A 23,735-nucleotide genomic window follows, 5' to 3' on the forward strand; every position below is an offset into this window, starting at 1 on the left:
TATACCTCAAATGACAGCAACAGCTAAGGCAGTGCCCAACCTAAACTAGGAGCTGGGAACTTCAATCCAGGTCTGCTATGTGGTAGCAGGGACTCAACTACGTGACCCATCGCCTGCTGCCTCCCAGGGTTCAGGAGCAGGAAGCTGGCAACTGGACTGGAGCCAGGACATGAACACAGGTAACGTGCTATGGGATGGGATGAGTCCATGGCATCTTAATAACCACTTAGCCAGATGCCTGACCCTGGGACCTGAGAATTGTGAGAAATGATAACAGCTTGCTAATGTTTTAATCCTTCCATAAGCAAATGCTTTATATATAACATGATGCTTTGAGTGTTCATTTCAAAGAAACAACATCTAGATAAATGAGTACTTCTAGACTGTGTTTGTGTTAAAAATTCTGTATTTCTAAGGATATTTTGTTCTTTTTTAAAAAATTATTTATGAGGCTGGTGCTGTGGCATAGTGGGTAAAGCCACCATCTGCAGTGCCAACATTCCATATGGGTACCAGTTCGAGTCTTGGCTGCTCCACTTCCGATCCAGCTCTCTGCTATGGCCTGGGAGGTCAGCAGAAGATGGCCCAAGAGCTTGGGCCCCTGCACCTGCATGGGAGACCCAGAGGAAGCTCCTGGCTCCTGGCTTTGGATTGGCGCACCTCTGGCTGTTGCAGCCAATTGAGGAGTGAACCAGCAGATGGAAGACCTCTCTTTCTCTCTGCCTCTGTTGTTTCTCTGTGTAGCTCTTTAAAAAAAAAAAAAAAAAAATATTTACTTGAGAGGTAGAGTTATAGACAGAGGGAGAGACAGACAGGTCTTCCTGGTTCACTCCCCAAATGGCCCCAGTGGCCAGAGCTGGGCTGATCCAAAGCTGGGAGCCAGGAGCTTCTGGGTCTCCCACGTGGGTACAGGGGCTCAAGCTCTTGGGCTATCCTCTGCTTTCCCAGGCCATAGCAGAGAGCTGGATCAGAAGAGGAGCCGCCAGGGCATGAACTCGGCCCCTATTTTGTTCTTTTAAAATTTTTTGTTTTCATTTTATTTGAAAGGCAGAGAGAGGACAATGAATGACAAAGATCTTCCATCTGCTGGTTCACTCCCCAAATGCCTGCAACAGCTAGGACTAAGTCAAGACAAAGCTGGATGTGAAATGGAGTAGCCAGGACTCTAGACGATCTATTAGGAGATGTGGGGTGCCCCAAGCAATGACAAATACCTGCACCATCTTAAAGTATTTTAAGGTCTGGATCATTTCTGAATGAAGATTACTTAATGCCATAAATGCGAGAATCTCTTCCTATTAATAGCTAACACGTAAGTAGCATTTGCAATGTTGGAGACATGCCAGTAGTTCTATTCCGTAAGTAGAATTAACCCAATAGATGAGGAAACAGGGGCATAGGATATTTGTCAGAAATCATATAGTTTGTGTTAGAGCTGAGAGGTAAACATTGGCATTGTGATTCCATGGTTTGTGCTTTATTTATTTATTTATTTATTTATTTATTTATTTATTTATTTGAAAGAGTTAGAGAAAGAGAGGCAGAGAGAGAGGGAGAGAGGCAGAGAGAGGGAGGGAGGGAGAGGGAGAGAGGTCTTCCATCCACTGGTTAACTCCTCAATTTACTGCAGTGGCCAGAGCTGTGCCAATCTGAAGCCAGGAGCCAGGACCATCTTCCGGGTCTCCCTCACTAGTAGAGAGGCCCAAGAAGATGGGCCATCTACTGCTTTCCCAGGCCATAGCAGGGAGCTGAATCAGAAGTGAAGCAGTGGGGACTCAAACCGGCACCTGTGTGGGATGCTGGCACTGCAGGCAGCAGTTTTACTCACTATGCCACAGCACTGGCCCCTGTGCTCTTTATCTTAAAAAAAAGGAAGAGGGTGGGGGGAAATAGTGGAAAAGGACAGATGATATACTGGGAATGGAAGAGTTGCAGAGACGAGAGTAAAGGGACATAAAAGAGATTTCCATCCTCCCTTTAATTCTACCACTACAGAATGATTGCATAATTGTCAGTTGCAGAACTTGATAATTACATAACCATTTATTGACACCTGTTGAGGATGGGGATAAGCGGGGTCAAGTTGGTATTACATTTGTACTTAAAAGAATGATAAGGATCGAAAGGAGAATTGCCACAGTGATAATTAGGATCTTTTTGAAGTGTTTCCATGATATCCTTCTAGAAATCTTCCTTGTTTTTGGGAATTCTTCAACCTGAAGTTAAAATCAACACAAAGTTAATGTTTTCTTTCTACTTCTGGACTGATGGGCACATTCTAATACTTACCAGAACTATCTGAAAGTACAGATTCAACTTGGTTTTGAGCAGTCCCACAAAGTCTTCACTGGACTCGGAGCTTTTCTAAAATGATGTTCTACGGTTCCAGGTTCCTGCCTTGTGTTCAGCTCTAATTTTATTTTTTGATTTTGATGACATGGTGATCTTGAACAAGTGATTTTTTTTATTTTACTTATGCCATCATCCCATTATAATCCTGTTTAAAATCTACATTCCAGTGGCCCTATTCTCCTTTAGTATTTTACATTCTACATAAACCACACATAAGTAAAATTTATATCATGTTAGATAAGAGATAAGTGTTATGGAAAAAGGCACCATAGAAGCAGGGATTTCTGTGTTTCATTCACTGCCATAATCCCAGCATGCAGTAGTGCATGGCATCCTGCAGGTGTTCAGTGATTAATGAATTTTCTTTTTTTTTTTTTTTTTTTTTTTGACAGTGGATAGTGAGAGAGAAAGGTCTTCCTTTGCCGTTGGTTCACCCTCCAATGGCCGCCACAGCCAGTGCGCTGCAGCCGGCGCACCGCACTGATCCAATGGCAGGAGCCAATTGCTTCCTCCTGGTCTCCCATGGGGTGCAGGGTCCAAGCACCTGGGCCATCCTCCACTGCCTTCCCTGGCCACAGCAGAGAGCTGGCCTGGAAGAGGGGCAACCGGAAAAGAATCTGACGCCCCGACTGGGACTAGAACCTGGTGTGCTGGTACCGCTAGGTGGAGGATTAGCCTATTGAGCCGCGGCGCTGGCCAATTAATGAATTAAGTACATCTCCAGAGTGAGGATTAACTGGGATAGTGAATGTGGTACATCTAGGCTACCATACAAAAATTATGCCATTACTATTATTATGAATTTTAATTGCTTCATGAGAAAAAAGTTTCATATCAGCTACTTAAACCTAAAAGATCTCACTTTCGTTGATGTGTAAAAAATATTAAAATTATTCAGTGAGTATTGGGAGAAGTAAGGAAAAGTGACTCAAATTATGAATTCTTTAAAATGTGTGTGGATATATTTGTATAACTGCTTCTTATATGGTCATGATACAAATAAATTTCTGCTTATGGACTTTCTGCTTTCTGCTCTCTGATATATGGATAAGAAGTAAAACATTTCTATGAACTTTATTCATGTATCCCATCAGCTTTACCCTCAGTTTAAGGTGACTTTATGTACAATGTTATGTACATGCAGTAAGTGACATGGCTTCTGGGATGCCACTCAGAAAGGCCTCACAATTCTTTATATTTTGGAAGGCAGCGAGAAGGAGATAGAGATATTCCATCTGTTGGTTTACTCCCCAGTGGGCCCAACAGACAGATCTGGGCCAGGACAAAGCCAAGAGCCAGGAACTCCATCAGGGTCTCCTATAGGGGTGGCAGGGGCCTAAGTACTTGGGCCATTTTTGTTGCCTTCCCAGCTGTATTAGTATGGAGCTGGATTGGAATTGGAGCAGCCAGGACTTGAACTGACATCTGATACGGGATGCCAGCGTGGCTTAACCTGCTTTACCCCAGCGCTAAACCCTTTGTTTTCTTTGTTGCTATATCTCTATTAGAACAGAGATTCTCAATTGGAGTGGGAGGTGATTTTGCCCTCCAGGAGATATCTGTCAGTGTCTGGAGACATTTTTGACTGTCCCAAAACAAGGGAGTGCTACTAACATCTAGTGGATAGAAGCCCAGGATGCTGCTACACGTAATGTTGGGACAGCCCAACAGACAGTCCAAAAAAGTTCTGAGGTCTAAAAATGCTGACCCATAATTGTCTGACATTTAATGTGCACTGAAACGTTTGTTGAATGTACCTCATTTAGCTGTTTATTATTTTCTGAAGTTTGTTTACTGCATTGCTAGAAAGTATATATGAATTTAATTTTCTGTTTCCAGCTATGAAAAAGATAATTTCATTTTATAATACTTCCCTAAGCCTTTCCTCCAAAAATATACATTTCCCTTCTTTTTTATCCTTTCTGGTTTTTTCAATCAATTAATTTGAAAGGCAGAGTTACAGAGAAAGAGAGGGAGAGAGGGAGAGAGGGAGGGAGAGTGAGGGAGGGAGAGGGAGAGAGGGTGAGAGAGGGTAATAGAGAGGGGAGAGAGGGAGAGGTCTTTTGGTTTACTCCCCAAATGGCCACAATAGTTGGAGCTGGGCTGATCTGAAGCCAGGAGCCAGGAGCTTCTTCCAGGAAGCCAGGAGCGGGTGCAGGGGCTCAAGCACTTGGGCCATCTTCCACTGCTTTCCCAGACCATAGCAGAGAGCTGGATGGGAAGAGGAATAGTCAGGACTTGTACCAGTGCCCATATGGGTGCTACCAGCACTGCAGGTGATGGCTTTACTCACTGTGTCACAGTGCTGGCCCTCCTGTCTGTTTAATCAAAACTTTGACACTGAGGCTGGTGCTGTGGCTCCATGTGGTAAACTATCACTTGTGAGACCAGCATCCCATACTGGAGCACTGATTTGAGTCTTGGCTATCCTGCTTCTCATTGATCTCTCTGCCAATGTACCGGGAAAGCATTGGAAGATGGCCCAAGTACTTGGGTCCTGACATGCATGTCAGAGACCTGGATGGGGTTCCAGATTTCTGGCTCCTGGTTCAGCCTTGCCCAGCCTTGACTGTTGGGGACCTTTTGGGGAGTGAGCTAGTGAATGGAAGATTTTTTTTTTAAAGATTTTATTTATTTATTGAGAGGTAGAGTTACGAACAGTGAGAGGGAGAGACAGAAAGGTCTTCCATCTGCTGGTTCACTTCCCAGATGGCTGCAATGGCTGGAGCTGAGCTGATCCGAAGGCAGGAGCCAGGAGCTTCTTCTGGGTCTCCCACGTGGGTACAGGGGCACAAGGAGTTGGACCAATTTCTACTTCTTTCCCAGGCCATAGCAGAGAGCTGGATAGAACCGGCGCCCACATGGGATGCTGGCACCACAGGCATAGGATTAACCTGTGCCACAGTGCCGACCCCTGGAAGATTTCTTTTTTCTTTCTTTAATAAATATTTTATTTATATATGAGGGATAGAGTTACAAAGAGACAGAAAAAAAGGTTCTCCATCTGCTGGTTCACTTCCAAAATGACCGCAATAGCTAGAGCTGAGCTGATCCAAAGCGAGGAGTTTCTTCCTGGTCTCCATGTGGGTGCAGGGTCCCAAGGACTTGGGCCATCTCCTCTTTCCCAGGCCTTAGCAGAGAGCTGTATCAGAAGAGGAGCAGCAGGGACTTGAACTGGCGCCCATATTGGATGCCCGTACTTCAGGCTAGGGCTTTAACCCACCTCGCCATAGCAGTGGCCCCAAGATTTCTTTTTTCAGTTTCTCCCTCTGTAATTCTGTCTTTCAAATAAAATGTTTACCAAAAAAATCCTTGACATTTGTTTATTTACTTTTCAGGAGACCAACACAGAGAGAAACTCCTGTCTGCTGATTCATTTGCCAAATGCCTGCAATGGCTGGACTGAGCCGGAACTAGGAACTCATTTGAGGTTTTCAACATGAGTGGTAGGGACCCAAGTATTTGAGCCATCACCACTGCTCCCCAGGAGGCTGGAACTGGGAGTTAGTGTCAGGGATTGAAACCAGGATGCTTTGAGCATCTTAACTGTTGGCCAGATAGCCACCACTGACATTGAATTTAGATACTCATTTAGTTCTAAGAATTTTTTATGTCCTCTGATTTTGACATTTTCTTTTCCAGAAACTATTCATAAATGTTTGATCTTCTCAATCAATTTTCTATCTTCTCATCTTTCTCCTCCTCCTGTAGCTCTTCTGAGAATATCTCAACCTTATATCACAATATTTCTATATTGGATTTAAAATTGTTATTTCCAAAAGATTTATTTTTTAATATTGACTTGTTTATTTGATAGAGTTAGAAGGAGAGATGATCTTCCATCTGCCTGTTCACTCCCCAGAGAGCTACAACAGCCAGGCTGTGCCAGGAGCCAGGAACTCTATCGGGTCTCCCACATGATTGGCTGGGGCCCAAGCACTCGCGCCATCTTCCACTACTTTCCCAATCACATTAGCTGGGAGCTGGATTGGAAGTGGAACATCTGGGACACAAACACAAATCTAGGACACATCTAGCTAATATGGGATGCTGATGTCTGCAGGCAGCAACTTAACTTGTGTGCCACAACACTGGCATCCAAAAGATCTTTTCAAAAAGCTTTATGGATGACTTTTGAATAGCTTTCTGTTCTTGAAAATTTTTTGACTGTCATTTGGTCGGCTTCACTATAATTCTTGCCTGGTGTGAACTTCACCATCTCATCCAGGTTCGTAGCTGAAATGTAGCTGTAGGTTTTCCCTTGGCCTGCTTAGTTTTCTAAGAGAAGAATCCCCTAATCTGTTGGGATGGAACTGAGTGAGACAGAGATGGGGAGTGGACACATTCAGGGTACGGACATTCATTTACCCACTTTGATTTTATTTATTTGAAAGGCAGAGACAGCTTCCATCTGTTGTTTCACTCCCATATGCCCACAAGAGTTGCTGTTTGGCCTGAAACTCAATCTAGGACTCCCATGTGAGTGGCAGTGACCCAAGTACTTGAGCCATCACCTGTGTCCTCCCAGTATGTAACTCAGCAGAATCTGGGACTTGAATCCAGGCACTCTGATTTGGGAGTCAGGCATTTCAGCTGGTTTCTTGCCTGTCATGTCAAATGTCAGGCCCCCACGCCCTGTCTGATGTTTGCATGCTGGTCATACTGGCCTCCACTAGATTTGATGTCTCAGTTCAGGATCTGTTGACCCTGGAGAACAAAATTTCTTCTTGTCAGGGCTAGGGTGGGGAAGCACTGTGGCTATAAACAATAGGGAAAGAGCTCTGTGGCCAACATGTTCTCTGAAAAACTTAGCACCCACTTTCTTATTTCTGCTTTTAGAAATACCGTGTTTCTCCAATCTCATCCTTTTCAAGGTTCTGTGGCCGGGATCAGTTTGTGTCTCATTGTCTTCTGCAGAAGCTTATGTCTTGCCCTTTTCAGCTCTAGTGAGGTGCATAATTACTAATCCATCTCCTAGGTTCAAAACTATTGGCCTTTCCTGCCTCGTATCTTTTGTTTTCTTAATCTTGTGGCTTTCATATAAATTTTTTCATTATTGCTCGGTCATTTTATTGGAGTTTTGAGAGGAGATCAAGGTAAATGTACACATTTAAACTGCCTAGTTTAACCTAGAACTCATGAGATATTTATCTGTAGGCAGACTACTTTCTGTTAAAAGATTGAATCTGCTTTTTAAGAACGTTTAATAGAATATTTTACAAAATAAGAAATATAAACTAATTTGATAAGCAAAAATAGTATAGAGAATGATTGTGTTATGTGAAAATTACATTAGAAAAACTATAAACAGTAGTCAAATACCATCTCCTATTGAACTGCTTCTCAGCTAGTTTCAAAGAGGAAGTCATATTTTCTTTATGAAAGCATATACATAAAATTAGGATTGGCAGGTAAGGCTGTAAGGTGAAATAAAGTCATTTATTTTTCTGGGATTTATATGTTGCCTCTTTTCTATGAGAATGACAAAAAATATATCTAATAAAAAAAAACAATAGATCCATTCACATGGTGGGTTATAATGTCTCTATAACCCTGCCATCACTGCTGCCCAGAAATGCTAGATAAAACGTAAGAAGCAAACTAAAGGGGCTGGAGCTGTGGTGTAGTGGGCTAGGCCTCTGCCTGCTGCACAGGCCTCCCAAATATGCGCCAGTTCATATCCAGGCTGCTCCTCTTAAGATCCAGCTCTCTGCTATGGCCTGAGAAAGCAGTAGAAGATGGCCCAAGCGCTTGGGCCCCTGCACCTGTGTGGGAAACTCCTAGCTCCTGGCTTTGGATTGGCCCAGCTTTGGCCATTGTGGCCATGTGAACCAGTGTATGGAAGACCTCTCTCTCTGTCTCTCCCTCTCTTTGTAACTCTCTCTCTCTCTCAAATAAGTAACTGAAAAAATATTTTTTTTAAAAAAGCAAACTTAAATGCATGGTGAATTTGGAAGAAAATAAGAAAAAGGCCAGGTGCAGTGAAACTTCACACTGACACACTGTAACTGCTTTGCACTTGGGAGAGTGATGGCGCTGTTGGTCCCTGTCATCCACAGCCTGGGATTTTGGTGCTCATAGGGGGCAGGAAGTTCAGTCCTGGGGCACAGGAGTGCAGTGGAACTACCCTGAACTCCATCCTTCCTGTTTACCAGGCTCAGAGCCCTAGGGTTCTTCCTTGACTTCTTACTCTACGTCCCACCTGTCAGCAATTCTAGTTCACTCCACTTTCACAATATATCCAGAATCCAGAGACTTCTCACCACCATACTTCAGTCAGTGTTCATTGAGAATTACTTATACTGTTTCCATTTTAGCTTTTTTTTTTTGCTGAAACTCTGACTTTATCTGAGACTATTTTCCATCTACCTGAAATGCTTCCTTTAGAATTCCCCTTGGTGCAGATGTGCTAAAGACAGCCATCTCTCTACCAATGACACGAGTTCCCCTCCATCATGCAGAGTTGTTGCTGGCAAGTGACTTCCAACCAGTCTACAATTCTCAGTCCCTTCCATCCTATGCTGGCCACACTTTGCCTTACTGTTGCTCCTATAGAACATGAATAGAAGTAGTGGGTATCACTTTTGGGCTGAAGAGGCTAATATGCAAGTATACTTTCTCTGTTCCTTGTTTGAGCAGATGCTATCTGAAACTAAAACTGAGGCTGAAAGTAAAAGGCAAATCAAGAAGTGGAAGTCTGCTTGCTGAAAACCTGCTTTATGATGTTGCATAGCTAACAAACCAACCTCCAATGCCTGGCCCAGCCCCAGCTGTTGTGGGCATCTAGGGAGTGAAACAGCAGATATAAGATCCTCTGTCTTTCTCCCTCTCTGTCTCACTTCCCCCCACCCTGCCTTTCAAAAAATAAGTACAATTGAAAGAAAGGTCAATTCTCATATTAATGTAATTTGAATTAACATTAATATTTGTTGAGTATGTGTGTGTACAACTTGAGATGCAGCTTGTAATTCAAAGAAAGAACTAACTGCCAACCAAAATTTTACAAAGTATAAAGTAGGTGAAGTTGCCATGCAAGGTGCTAAGACTTTTTATATGAGAGTACTTTAAAAAAGTTCATGGAAGAGTGGGTGTTTGGTACAGCAGTTGGGATGCTAATTGGGAATTCATCCTATTTTGAGTGTCTGGTTCCAGTTCCCGTTTCTCCACTTCTGATCCAGCCTCCTGCTGATGCCTATGCCCTTGGGAGGCAGCAGATGATGGCTCAAGTCTTTGGGTCCCTTCTGCCTGCAAGGGAGACATAAATTGAGTTCTGGGTTCCTGGCTTTGCCTTGGCCCAGCCCTGGCTATTGCAGGCGTTTGGAGAGTGAACCAGCTGATTGAATATCTTTGTCTCTTTCTATCTCTCTGTCTTTCACAATGAATGAAAAGGAACAAAATTTTTAAAAAAAATTCATAGAAAAGTGAATTTAAAAGGTTTATCTTGGTGTAAAATTTTTTGAAATAATGCAGAATTTTTATAGTATTTATTTTCCATGAGCTTTTTGAAGATATCTAATAGAATCCTTTAGCAAAATGGGCAAAAGATATGGACAGGCAATTCACAGCAGAAACACTAACAGTTGATAAATAAAATTTCCTTGTTATTTAATGTTAGAGAAATATACGTTAAGACAAAAAGCAATTTTTCTCCCACTAGATTGTTAAAAATCTGATAATCTCAAGTCCTGGAGAGAATGTGGAGAATGGAAATTTTATACATATCGGTGAAAGTACAAATTTGGAGAGAAATTTTGAAATATTTGGTGAAACAAAATATACACATATTTTAAGCTTCGGCAGTTCTATTTCTATGGATAGTCTATAGAGTGAGGGTCACTAAAACAGCACAGGGGCTGGTGCTGTGATTGTGGTGAGTAAAGCCGCTGCTTGCAGAGCAAGCATCCCATATGGGCACTGGCTTAAGTGCCGGCTGTTCCACTTCCAATCCAGTTCCCTGCTAATGTGCCTGGGAAAGCAGAAGATGGCCCAAGTGCTTGGGCCCCTGCACTTGTGCGGGAGACCCAGAAGAAGCTCCTAGCTTTGTATCATCCCAGCTCTTGTCATTGCAGCCATTTGAGGAGTGAACCAGTAGATGGAGGATCCCTCTGTCTCTTCTCTCTCTGTAACTCTGCTTTTCAAATCAATAAATCGTAAAAACAATTTAAAAAGAATACAAGCACCCCACCTCTATGGGTTGTATATAATGATCAGAGAGCATAAAAATTAATATCAAACTTGCTTACTTTAATCTACAAAGCAAGAAAGAAATGAAAACGTATTAATATTTAACAGTCTCACTGACACCTCCTCTTGGTTGGTTTGTAAGTTGGCATTTCATGAGAGCTAGAGGGTTTCTGGGGAAGGGGTGACTACTGAACACTCCTTGTATCATTTGGGTTTCATGTAGAGCATTTCTTGCACTGTATTGGATTTAACATTCTATTTAATCTTTACCTATTTAATTTATGTTTTATAATATGTAACATTCTTATAGAATATAATTTACAGATAAGTATAGTTGTCATAATTTTTTAAAGAGTTATTTTTTATTTCAAAGAGTTATAGGGAAGGCAGAGATCTTCCATCTGCCAATTCACAATGGTTAGGGCTGGGCCAGGCTGAAGCCAGGAGCTTCATCTGGTCTACCATGTGGGTGTCAGGGGCCCAGACATTTGGGCCATCCTCTGCTGCTTTTCCCAGGGCATTAGCAGGGAACTGGATCAGAAGTGGAGCAGCCAGGACACAAACTGGTGCCCATAGGGGATGCTGGCATCACAGGCAGTGGCTTTACCTGCTACACCACAACACCAGTCCAGAAACAGTATATGTGATCAAAAAATCTTTAGATCACTGTCCTAGAAACACTTTTGCAAAGTGCACAATAACACATGGAAAAGGATGTTCAATGCAGTTCTGTTCAAAATGTAATGTTTAGTAAAAGAAAAAATATTTTTAAAATTTGGGAGGCAAAGATCAGACATGACATGGAGTTGGGGGTGGCAGCACATTTCTCCCATCTGCTGGGTCATTCCCCAGATGTCTGCGCATCCAATCTCAGATTTAGCAACACAGTCCAGGTCACCCACCTGGATTGCTGGCAGGGACCCAACTGCTGCCTCCCAAGGTCTACAAGAAGCTAGACTCAGGAGCTGGATCCAGGTATTGAACCTAGGCACTGCGATAGAGGACACTGGTGTCCCATTTAATCTTTACTTATTTTAGTTTATGTTGTATAAATTATATGTTTATAATGGGTGTTCCCATTGTATTTCTTAACTATTAAGGGTATGCCATAAGAATTTAAGTTGATATATTAAGTGTATCAAAGTGAATACATTTCAACAACAATGTTGAACTCAAAACTCAGGTTGTGGCTGGATATGTATATTATAACATAAACCAAAATTTAAAAAATGCAGACCAATATTACATATCACTTGTCAACACACAGATACATGGAAGAAGAATCAAACATGCATACAAATGATTAATATCAAATTCATAATAGTTATGTTGAAGGAGTGAGATGGATTTGAGAAGGGCACATACCAGACTGTCGGGCCTTGTAAAACAGGGTGATGATTTCAAGGGTATATTATATATTAAAACTTTTCCATATGCTTAAAATAAATCTTTCATAATAAGATAGTTCAATTTTCTCAGTATTCCTACCTGTTCCCTCTGAGACACACAGTATTTAAATATCATACCTGCTTTCTAACTTAACAAAATGAAGTAATATTGTAGAATTTTATAACTGCAATTTCAAAATGCTCTGAGAATACTTTGTTTGCCATTGTTGCACTTTATCTGAATGACATTTGATATACACTTTAAATGACAGACTTATACAAAATTTTTCTTGCAGTATCTTAAATTGTGGCAAGTATCTTATTCTATTATTTCTGAAGATAACCAGCATAATATCATACAAAGAATGTTAATGCATATAGAATGAATCTAAATGTTTGAACAGTATTATCTTTACTCTGATGTCATAAATCTTGTTAAGTACAATTGCAACCCTAGGTAATTTACTTTATTAATTGTAGATTATATAAACTGATTTTATAATTTGTAGATTATATAAACTAATGTGACTTTCTCTTTTTCTTGCTATAAAAATAATGCAGAGGATTTCTTTGTTCGTTCAAATAAATAGTATTTAATTGTGGGGAGCAATCCGGACTAGACTGAGTTACTGGAATTAAGACTTATTCTATGCATCTGCTCTCCCACAATATGGCGCTGGGAGAGAAGTAAACAGCTTCTGCACAGCTGCCTCCAGTTCAACCAATAAACTGTAGGACTTGCTCCTGATTGGAGGAGAGCAGTGTACTCGGCGTGTGGGCAGCCGAGTTGGGATTGGCAGAGAAGGACTATAAAGGAGGAGAGAGACGGCATGCACCAGGAACATCTAAGGGGAACATCTAGCTGAAGGAACACCCGTGCAGCCCCCGAGAAAGCCGGCCGGCGGTGTGCCGCTCCCCTGCGGAAGTGGGGAAAGCGGCCAGGGGGAACCGCCCTTCCACGGAGGTGGAAGGGATAGTAGCCAACCCGGGAAGAACCAGCAGCAAACCCGGGGAGGGCCGAGCAGACGAAAGAACAGCACAGGGTCCTGTGTCGTTCCTCCGCGAAGAGGGGGAGCGACATTTAATGAACATTAAATCCTAATTAAGTGCTGAGGTTGTGGCTGTTACATTTGTCAGTGTATTCTTAGTGCCTATTACACAATAGTCTCCAAAAATACTTGCTGAATGAATCAAAAAATAACAGGAGCAGAGAGTGGCAAAAAGCATGGATAGTTAGGAGATAACCTTTGAGTGGGGTTTTGAGGATACATAGATTTTTCCACGGCAAGGACAGTGAGAGGGAACAACAGCCTGTGTCAGGGTGTTAACGTGAACATAGTTCAGAGAGTTGCAAATAATTTGGGATAGTGTAAGATTTTGTAAGCAGTGAGACTGGTCTCTGAGCTGGGTGATGTGGCTGGCAATACAGTCGGAAGAAAGCTCGTTATGTTCGGGAGGTGGGACTCTACACCAAGTAGACAGAGGGCACCGCTGAAGCTTTGTTAGAGGCTACAGAGGATGATTGTTCTTCCTACAAAGCTCACTGAGTGTGAAGGATGACTGGTGTTGGGAATTACAGACAAGGAAATCGGGGGTTTCCAGAGTCTGATGAGACAGAGCTTGGATTGAGGCAGAGGGCAGCATGGGTATGGGCAGAAGAGGAATTTAAAGAAGACTCAGCCATTCTGTGGAATACTATTCAGCAATGAAACGTTAAGAGCTGGCATACATGATTATAAGAAACAATGCTAAATGAGGAAGTCAAACACAAAAGACTAAATACTGTATGATTCTATTTATATGGAATTCTAGAAAGGACAAAACTGTAGAAACAGCAGATCAGCGTTGGCTAGGGCTGTTGGGGGCTGAGCCAACCTCAGAGGGCATGAGGGAAACACTAGGATGAAGCAACCATTTCATTTACTGATTGTGGTTACACACAATATGTAAATTCATCAAATGCTAACGTGAGTGACTATTACATGTCAGTAGTACCTCAATAAAAGCATTTAGGAAGTAGAATCAGTGGAACTTGGTATATGCATACTTTGCTTTTACATAGTGGTGCTATTTTTAGAAAAGATATATATAAAGACAAAATTGAAGATGCTCCAAGGGAACAATTTAATAGTTTTCAAACTTTTTTTTTTTTTTTTTTTTGACAGGCAGAGTGGACAGTGAGACAGACAGAGAAAGGTCTTCCTTTACCGTTGGTTCACCCTCCAATGGCTGCTGCGGCCAGTGTGCTGGCACACCACGCTGATTTGAAGCCAGGAGCCAGGTGCTTCTGGTCTCCCATGGGGTACAGGGCCCAAGCACTATGGCCATTCTCCACTGCACTCCCAGGCCACAGCAGAGAGCTGGCCTGGAAGAGGGGCAACCGGGACAGAATCCAGTGTCCCAACCGGTACTAGAACCCTGGGGTGCTGGCGCTGCAAGGCAGAGGATTAGCCTATTGAGCCGCGGCGCTGGCCCAAACTATTTTTTTTTTTTTTTTGACAGGAGTGGACAGTGAGAGAGAGAGAGACAGAGAGAAAGGTCTTCCTTTGCCGTTGGTTCACCCTCCAATGGCCGCCGCGGCCGGCGCGCTGCAACCAGCGCACCGCGCCAATCCGATGGCAGGAGCCAGGTACTTCTCCTGGTCTCCCATGGGGTGCAGGGCCCAAGGACCTGGGCCATCCTCCACTGCACTCCCAGGCCACAGCAGAGAGCTGGCCTGGAAGAGGGGCAACCGGGACAGAATCCGGCGCCCCGACCGGGACTAGAACCCGGTGTGCTGGCGCCGCAAGGTGGAGGATTAGTAGCCTAGTGAGCCGCGGTGCCGGCCTGGCCCAAACTATTTTCTAGTGGAGAATTCCAAACACATATTAAGTTGACAAAATGATATAATGATTCCTATATACTCAACATCCGGTTTCAATAATTTTCAATTCCTAGCCAATTTTTGTTTCATTTATATCCCATTGTATTTTCCCTCTACTCATTAATTCTGAAGCAAATGCCAGATGTTACATAATTTGTCATAAAAATTTTAGTATAAATCTTTAATAAATAATGACTCTTAAAAGCATGACCACAATCCAATATCATACCTACAAATTAATTTTTCCTAAATGCCAAGTAATAACTAGGCAGAGTTCAAATATCTAACTATTTTACACGGTTATAAATTCAAATAAGGACCAGACATTGCAAGTTATTAATCTTATATTTTTTTAAGTTCCCTCTCTTCTTTCTTTTGTAATTTATTTGTTGATTAATCTGTATGTTTCTGAATGAAAGGAATTCTTCTATTCAATTGATCACCTCTTAATTCATGGGTTTTTAAATTTAGATTGTTTTATAATTTTTAAAAAAAAATTTTTTTTTTTTTTGACAGAGTGGACAGTGAGAGAGAGAGACAGAGAGAAAGGTCTTCCTTTGCCGTTGGTTCACCCTCCAATGGCCGCCGCGGCCGGCGCGCTGAGGCCGGCACACCGCGCTGATCCTATGGCAGGAGCCAGGAGCCAGGTGCTTTTCCTGGTCTCCCATGGGGTGCAGGGCCCAAGCACCTGGGCCATCCTCCACTGCACTCCCTGGCCACAGCAGAGGGCTGGCCTGGAAGAGGGGCAACTGGGACAGAATCCAGCGCCCTGACCGGGACTAGAACCTGGTGTGCTGGCGCCGCTAGGCGGAGGATTAACCTAGTGAGCCGCGGCGCCGGCCTGTTTTATAATCTTTTAATACTTGAGTTGCATTTGAAGAATCTTTGGATAAAGTCATAGGTTGGTGACATAAGATTGTCTTAGAGCATGCTTAGCATATTTTTGTTTGGGCAATTTATCTTAAGGTCATCAATGCTGACTTAGAACACTGTTTGGACATCAATGCAGGTGAGAATCACTTACAGGTGTTTGGAGATCATCTGTACTATCAAGGTAGATATTCGATTTTTCTTCTTTTTCCAAAATTATTTCAATATTTTGTGTCAAAACAGTTTTTACATCAGTTACTTGACTCCTCATTGTGGAAATCATGCAGTCACTTTGATTTTTATTGTACTTCATCTATATAGAAGTGAAATAAAGAAATTCCATCATAAATTATTGTACAAACTGGTGCAAAAGTGTTATATCGCACTTGGATTTCAGTATAAGGAATCAGCTGAACCTCAGATTGTTACATCTTAATCTCACAAAAATGGATAAGGTGGGGAGAGATACATCAATGTATTCATCTAGGAATGGAAGTTTTTTCCTAATTTTAATAGTTTATTTTATTTTTAAAAGTATTATAACCAGGGCTGGCATTGTGGCATAGTGGTTAAAGCCACCGCCTGCAGTGCCAGCATCCCATATAGGCACCAGTTCAAGTCTCGGCAGCTCCACTTCCAGTCCAGCTTTGCTATGGCCTGGGGAAGCAGTAGAGGATGGCCCAAGTCCTTGGGCCCCTGCACACACATGGGAGACCTGGAAGAAGCTCCAGGCTCATGGCTTCAGATTGGCACATCTCCGGCCGTTGCGGCCATCTGGGGAGTGAACCAGCAGATGGAAGACTTCTCTCTCGCGCGCTCTTTCTGCCTCTGCCTGTCTGTAACTCTGCCTTTCAAATAAATAGTTAAAACTTAAAAAAAAAATATTATAACCTGGGGCCGGCACTGTGGCGCAGCGGGTTAAAGCCCTGACCTGAAGTGCTGGCATCCTATATGTGTGCCAGTTCGAGTCCTGGCTGCTCCACTTCTGATCCAGCTCTCTGCTATGGCCTGGGAAAGCAGTAGAAGATGGCCCAAGTCCTTGGGCCCATGCACCCACTTGGGAGACCCAGGAAGAAGCTCCTGGCTCCTGCCTTCGGATTGGCGCAGCTCCGGCCATTGTGGCCATCTGGGGAGTAAAACAGCGGATGGAAGACCTCTCTCTCTGTCTCTACCTCTGTAATTCTGTCTTTCAAATAAATAATTATTTTATTTTATTTTTTTGGACAAGCAAAGTGGATAGTGAGAGAGACAGAGAGAAAGGTCTTCCTTTTGCCATTGGTTCACCCTCCAATAGCCGCCACGGTTGGCGCGCTGCTGCCGGCGCACCACGCTGATCCGAAGCCAGGAGCCAGGTGCTTCTTCTGGTCTCCCATGGGGTGCAGGGCCCAAGGACTTGGGCCATCCTCCACTGCCTTCCCGGGCCACAGCAGAGAGCTGGCCTGGAAGAGGGGCAACTGGGACAGAATCCGGCGCCCCAACCGGGACTAGAACCTGGTGTGCCGGCGCCTCTAGGTGGAGGATTAGCCTAGTGAGCCGCGGCGCCGGCCATATAAATCTTAAACATGTACGAAAATTAACAAAATGGCTCAAAAATATTACAGCCTTAGAATTACCAGAATTTGTGGGTAGAGGGTTTGTTTATTTGAGAGGTGGAGTTACAGAGGACTTGAACTGGCACCCAAATGGGATGCTGGCACTGAAGATGGAGGCTTTACCCACTACGCCACAGCGCCGGTCCTCCTGATAGTTTATTGTTAAAAAGACTTTTAGGCCTGCACTGTGGCTCGCTTGGCTAATCCTCCGCCTGTGGCGCCAGCACCCTGAGTTCTGTTCCCGGTTGCTCCTCTTCCAGTCTAGCTCTCTCCTGTGGCCCGGGAAGGCAGTGAAGGATGGCCCAAGTGCTTGGGCCCTGCACCCGCATGGGAGACCAGCAGGAAGTACCTGGCTCCTGGCTTCGGATTGACCTGGCACACCGGCTGTAGCAGCCTTTAAGGGAGTGAACCAACGGAAGGAAGACCTTTCTCTGTGTCTCTCTCACTGTCTGTAACTCTGTCTCTGTCTCTCTCTCACTCTCTAACTCTGCCTGGCAAAAAATAAAAAAAAAAAAAAAATACTTTTTTTAGAGCAGTTTTAGGTTCACAGAAAAACTGAGCTGAGATTTCCCAGATGCTCTCTTGACACCACAGTGCACATCCTCACTGCTGGTGTCCTGTACCACTGCGGTGCACCTGTGACAAGTGATAACCCCACATTGACATATTGTCACTCAGAGTCACCAGTCTACAGTAGGTTCAGTCTTAGTGTGGGTTTGCTTCCTTCATTATAGTGTCATATAGAACAGTTCACTGCCCTTTAAATCATCTGTTTTCTACCATCTAAGCCCTAGCAATCACTGATCTTTTTCTGTCTCCAGAATGGCACGTAGTTGAGAGCATCCAGTACACGCCTTTTCAGATGGGCTTCTATCACTTAGTAATACACATTTAATCCTCCCTCCCTGGCCCCAGGTCCACTTAGGGCTTGATGGCTCATTTGTTTTTAGTACTGGGTAACATTCCATTGTTTGGAATACCATAATTTATTCATTCATCTCCTAAAGGTTAGCTTGGTTGCTTCAAAGTTTGGAGATTGCAAATAAAGCCGCTGTAGCATCCATGCACAGGTTTATGTGGAGATGTTTTCAACTCATTTAGGCAAATATTAGGGAGCATAGTTGCTGGATCATGTGGGAAGAGTATGTTTAGTTTTGCATTCCCAACAGCAATGAATGGGAATTCTGTTGCTCCACATCCTTGTCAGTATTTGATGTTGCCAATCTTTTGGAGTTTGTTCATTTCTAATAGTTGTTTAATGATATTTCATTGTTTTTTAAATTTTTTATAAAAAAATTTATTTTTACTTATTGGAAAGGCAGAGTTAGAGAGAGAGAGAGAGAGGTCTTCCATCCACTGGTTTACTCCCTAAATGGCTACAATGGATGGAACTGAGCTAATCCAAACCCAGGAGATTCTTACGGGTCTCTCACATGGGTGCAGGAGTTCAAGGATTTGGGCCATCCTCTGCTGCTTTCCCAGGCACATTAGCAGGGAGCTGTATCAAAAGTGGAGCAGCTGGGACTTGAACTGGCCTTCATGTGGGAGGCTAGCACTGCAGGCCGGGGCTTTAACCTGCTATGCCACAACGATGGCCCCTCATTGTTTATTTATTTTTAGAGATTTATTTTACTTACTTGAAAGGCAGAATGACAGAAAGAGGCAGAGAGAGAAAGAAAATCTTCTATCTGCTGGTTTACTCCCCAAATGGACACAACAGCCAGGTCTGGGCCAGAATGAAACTAGGAGCCAGGACCTCCATCCAATCTCTTGGATCGTCTGCTGCTGCTTTCCCAGGAGCAGCGGATTAAAGCCCCAGCCTGTAGTGCCGGCATCCCATATGGGCACCAAATTGAGTCCCAGCTGCTCCACTTCTGATCCAGCTCTGCTATAGCCTGGGAGGTCAGTAGAAGATGGCCCAAGCCACATGGGAGTTCCGGGAGAAATTCCTGGCTCCTGGCTTCAGTCAGCTCAGCTTTGGTTGTTGTAGTCATTTGGGTAGTGAACCAGTGGATGGATGATTTCCCTCTCTCCCTCTCTCTCTCTCTCTCTCCCTCTCTCCCTCTCTCTCTCTCTCTCTCTCTCTCTCTCTCTCTCTCTCTCTCTGGCTCTACCTCTCTCTCTTTCAAATAAATCTAAAAAAATAAATAAAAACAGCTGACTCAGAAGCAGAGTAGCCGGGACTCAAACTGGTGCTTCAATATGGGATTCCAGTGTTGCAGGCAGCGCCTGAACCTGCCTGCCACAATGCAGGCCCCTCATTGTTTTAAACTGTAACCCCCAATAACACATGCTGTGGATGTCTTAGGTTTATTTGCAACCTATCTTTTTTGGTGTGGTATCTGTTGAAGTCTTTTGCCCATTTTAAAATCAGGTTGGTTTTCTTATTTTTGAGTTTTAAGAGTTCTTTATTTTTAATAACAATAACTTATCAGATTTATCTTTTGCAAATATTTTCTCCCAGTCTCACTTATCTTCCCAATTTCTCAAGAGTATATATCACAGATCATTAAAGTTTGTTAAAAAACTTCTGTATTTGAGAAGGAGGGAGAGAGTAAGAAACAGCACTCCCATCTGCTGGTTTACTACCCAAGTACCCACACATCCAGGACTGAGACAAGCTGTACCAGGAACAAGACAGTACCAGGAACTCAATACAGGTCTCCCACACAGGTGACAGAGCCATCACTGCTGCCTCCCAGGGTCTACATTAGTAGGAAACTTGAGTCAGAAGTTCGAGTCAGGTATTAAATCCAGGTACTCTGATGTGGGATGTGGATCTGTTAACTGAGGTCTTTACTAGGACAAATGCCTGCTACTACAGATAATTTTTAAGCTTTTTCATTGAAAGTCCAGTTTATCAATTTTTTTTATCAATTGTGCCTTTGGCAATGTATTTAAAAAGTCATCATCATACCAAATGCATTTACAGTTTCTCCTATGTAATCTCGTAGTTTTGTAGTTTTACATTTATGTCTATGATCCATTTTAAGTTTTGTGAAGGATGTAAGGTCTGTGTCTAATTTTTTTTAATATGGGTGTCTAGTTGGTATTAATGTTGGATTCAGAGAATGAATTAGGAAGCATTCTTCCTGCTTATGCTTCTGAAAGAGATTGTACAGAATTAGTATAGTTTCTTCCTTAAACGTTGATAGAATTCACCAGTGAAGCCATCTGGGCTTAATGCTTTTTTGTTTTAGAGGGTTATTAATAATTGATTCCACTTCTTCAATAGATATAATCCTATTTAGATTGTCTTTCTGATACATTCTTTTCAGTTCTAGAAATTGTCTTTAAAGAAATTATTTAATGTAGGTTACCAAGTTTGTGAGTATAGAATTATTTATAAGATCCTTGATTATCTTTAAAATGTCTTTGGGATTAGTATGTTTCCTCTTTCATTCCTGATACCAGTAATTTGTTTCCTGTCTCTTTTTTTCTTAGTTATCTTTTCTGGAAGCTTATTAATTTTATCAGTATTTTCAGGTAATCAGCTTTTGGGTTTGTTGACTTTCATTTCTTTTTTTAAAAGATTTATTTATTCATTTGAAAGTCAGAGTTACACAGAGGGAGGAGAGGCAGAGAGAGAGAGAGAGAGAGAGAGTGTGTGTGTGTGTGTTCCATCTGCCGGTTCACTCCCCATTTGGCCGCAATGGCAGAGCTGTGCCAATCCAAAGCCAGGAGTCAGGAGCTTCTTCTGGGTCTCCCACGTGGGTGCAGGGGCCCAGGGGTTGGGCCATCTTCTGTTGCTTTCCTAAGCCACAGCAGAGAGCTGGATCGGAAGAGGAGCAGCTGGGACTTGAACCGGCGCCCATATGGGATGCTGGCCCTGCAGGCGGTGGCTTTACTTGCTACACCACAGTTCCGGCCCAAGGTTTGTTGATTTTATTTATTGATTTCCTGTTTGCATTGACTTTTGCCCTAATTTTATTATTTTTTTTCCTCTGTCACTTGGATTTAATTTGTCCTCCTTTTTCTAGTTTCCTAAGGCAGAATCTTAGATTGTTGATTTTAGATCTTTTCTTTTCCTGACATCTATATTTAATGCTACAAATTTCCCTTTTGGGTACTGCTTTTACTACATTGCACCAATTTTGATTGTTATTATTTTTATTTAGTTCAAAATAATTTTTAAATTTCTTGAGATTTTTTTCTTCAACCCATGTCTTATTCAGATTTTTAAAAGTATTTTATTTTAAAGGCAGAGAGACAGAGATCTTCTGTGTGCTGGTTCACTCCCCAAAATGCTTGTACCAGTCAGGCTGGACCAGTCTGAAGCCAGGAGCCCAAAACTCCATCTCTGTCTCCCACATGGTTGGTAAGGGGTCTCAAGTACTTGAGCTGTTACCGGTTGCCTCCCACCAGGAAGGCAGGAAGCTGAGTCAGGGAGAGGAGGATCCAGGACACAAACCAGGCACACCCGTATGGGATATGGGCAGCCCAAGCAGGATCTTAACTGCTGTGCTAAATGCTTATCCTCAATGTATAATTTAGAAGTATGTTGTTTAACCTTAAAGTATTGAGTATTTTCACGCTATCTTTCTGTTATCGATTTCTAGTTTAATTCCATTGTGATTTGAAAGCATATATAATTTTTTTTTTACATTTCACAAAGGTGTGTTATATGACTCAGAATCTGGTGTGTTTTAGTAAATGTTACATATGCGCTTCATAAATATGTATTCTATAGATTTATCTGTTTCCAGTTGATTGGTGGTAATGTTCACTTATGTCCTTACTGAATTTCTAACTGCTAGATCTGTACATTTATGAGAGAAAGGTGTTGAAGCCTCCAACTATAGTAGTAGATTTACCTATTTCTCCTTGCAGTTTTATTAATTTTTGCCTCATGTTTTTGGGCACTTTTTTTAAAGGATTATTTATTTACTTATTTGACAAACAGAGTTACAGATAGAGAGGGAGAGCCAGAGAGAAAAGTCTTCCATCTGCTGGTTCACTCCCCAGATGGTCACAATGGCTGGAGCTGGGCTGATCCAAAGCCTCGAGCAAGGAGCTGCTTCTGGGTCTCCCATGTGAGTACAGAGGCCCAATGCTTTCCCAGGCCATAGCAGACAGCTGGATTGGAAGAGGAGCAGCAGGGAAAGGAAGTGGCACCCAATGGGATGCTAGCGCCACAGGTGGAGACTCTACTATGCCACAGCGCTGACCCCTATTGGACACTCTTGTTAGGTATACACACGTTAAGGATTGTTATGTCATGTTGGAAAATTGAATCTTTCATCGTTATGTAATACCCCTGATAATTTTCCTCACTCTAAAGCCTGCTGTCAGGAATTTAGGTACTTTATTATTTTTTTTAAAGATTGATTTTATTTATTTGAAAGGCAAAGTTAGAGAATCTTCCTTCTGCTGGTTCACTCCCTAAATGAGCACAACAGCTAGGACTGGGCCAGGCCAAAGGCAGGAGGCAGGAGCTTCATCTGGCTCTCTGACATGGATGGCAGGGGCCCAAGTACTTGGGCCATCTTCTACTGCTTTCCCGGGCACATTAGGGAGTTGGATAGAAAGTGGAGCAACCAGGACTTGAGCTTGAACTGGCACCCATATGGGATGCTAGCATTGTAGGTGGCAGCTTAATCTGTGCCACAGTGCTGGCCCAGCTTTTTCTGAAATTTGTATATGATATGAAGAGGTATACTTTTTTGGGCATTTATCCTGCTTGGTGTTCTCTGAGCATCTGGATTTTGTGGATGGCATTAATTTGGGGGAAAGTTCTCAGTCATTATTGCTCCAGATGTTGTTGCTTCTCTCCCTTTCTCTATTTCATCTCCTGGAATTTTCATTACAAGTATATTATACTTTTTGTAGCTGTTCAGAGACCTTGGATATTCTCCGGTTTGTTTTTTTTTCTTCAGTCTCTGTTTACTTTGCTTTTCAGTTTTTGAGATTTTTTTAAAAAAGATTTATTTATTATTTTTATTTGAAAGTCAAAGTTATACAGAAGGAGAGGCAAAGAGAGAGAGAGAGAGAGAGAGAGAGAGAGAGAGAAAGGTCTTCCATCTGCTGGTTCACTCCCCAAATGGCCACAAAGGCTGGAGCTGCGCTGATCCAAAGCCAGGAGCCAGGAGCCTCCTCCAGGTCTGTCACACAAGTGCAAGGGCCCAAGGACTTGGGCCATCTTCTTCCGCTTTCCTAGGCCATAGCAGAGAGCTGGATCAGAAGTGGAGCAGCCAGGACTCAAACTGGCGCCCTATGGGATGCCGGCACTGCAGATGGTGGATTTACCCACTATGCCACAGCACCAGCCCCAGTTTTTGAGATTTCTATCAGTGTGTCCTTAAGCTCAGACATAACTTTACTCAGTAGTATCCAGTCTGTTACCAAGTGCTTCAAAGGCAATTTTCCTCTTTGCCTTTTTGATCTTTAGCATTTTTCTTAGAATTTCCATCTTTTTGCTTACGTTATCCATATGTTCTTGAATGTTGTCTACTTTTTCTATTAGAGCCATTAGCCTAATAACCATAC

General features: G+C 42.8%; 1 protein-coding gene across 2 annotated transcripts in view; it reads right to left on the reverse strand.

The window, feature by feature from the left end:
• Window positions 1-1,944: 1,944 nt before the first annotated feature.
• LOC103350768 (vesicle-associated membrane protein 8) overlaps window positions 1,945-23,735 on the reverse strand; it is a 52,925-nt gene continuing 31,134 nt past the window's right edge. The window contains exons 4-5 of one of the 2 annotated variants that reach the window (XM_070047974.1): window positions 15,812-15,970; window positions 1,945-2,216 (exon numbers count right to left, since the gene is read on the reverse strand). In XM_070047974.1, coding sequence (XP_069904075.1) covers window positions 2,079-2,216; window positions 15,812-15,970 — 297 coding nt within the window. In that variant the 3' untranslated portion in view covers window positions 1,945-2,078. The remainder of the gene's footprint in view (window positions 2,217-15,811; window positions 15,971-23,735) is intronic. The other variant, XM_008267682.4, reaches the window with a different exon arrangement.

Source organism: Oryctolagus cuniculus, chromosome 8, assembly GCF_964237555.1.
Source record: "Oryctolagus cuniculus chromosome 8, mOryCun1.1, whole genome shotgun sequence".
Taxonomy (NCBI): Eukaryota; Metazoa; Chordata; class Mammalia; order Lagomorpha; family Leporidae; genus Oryctolagus; species Oryctolagus cuniculus.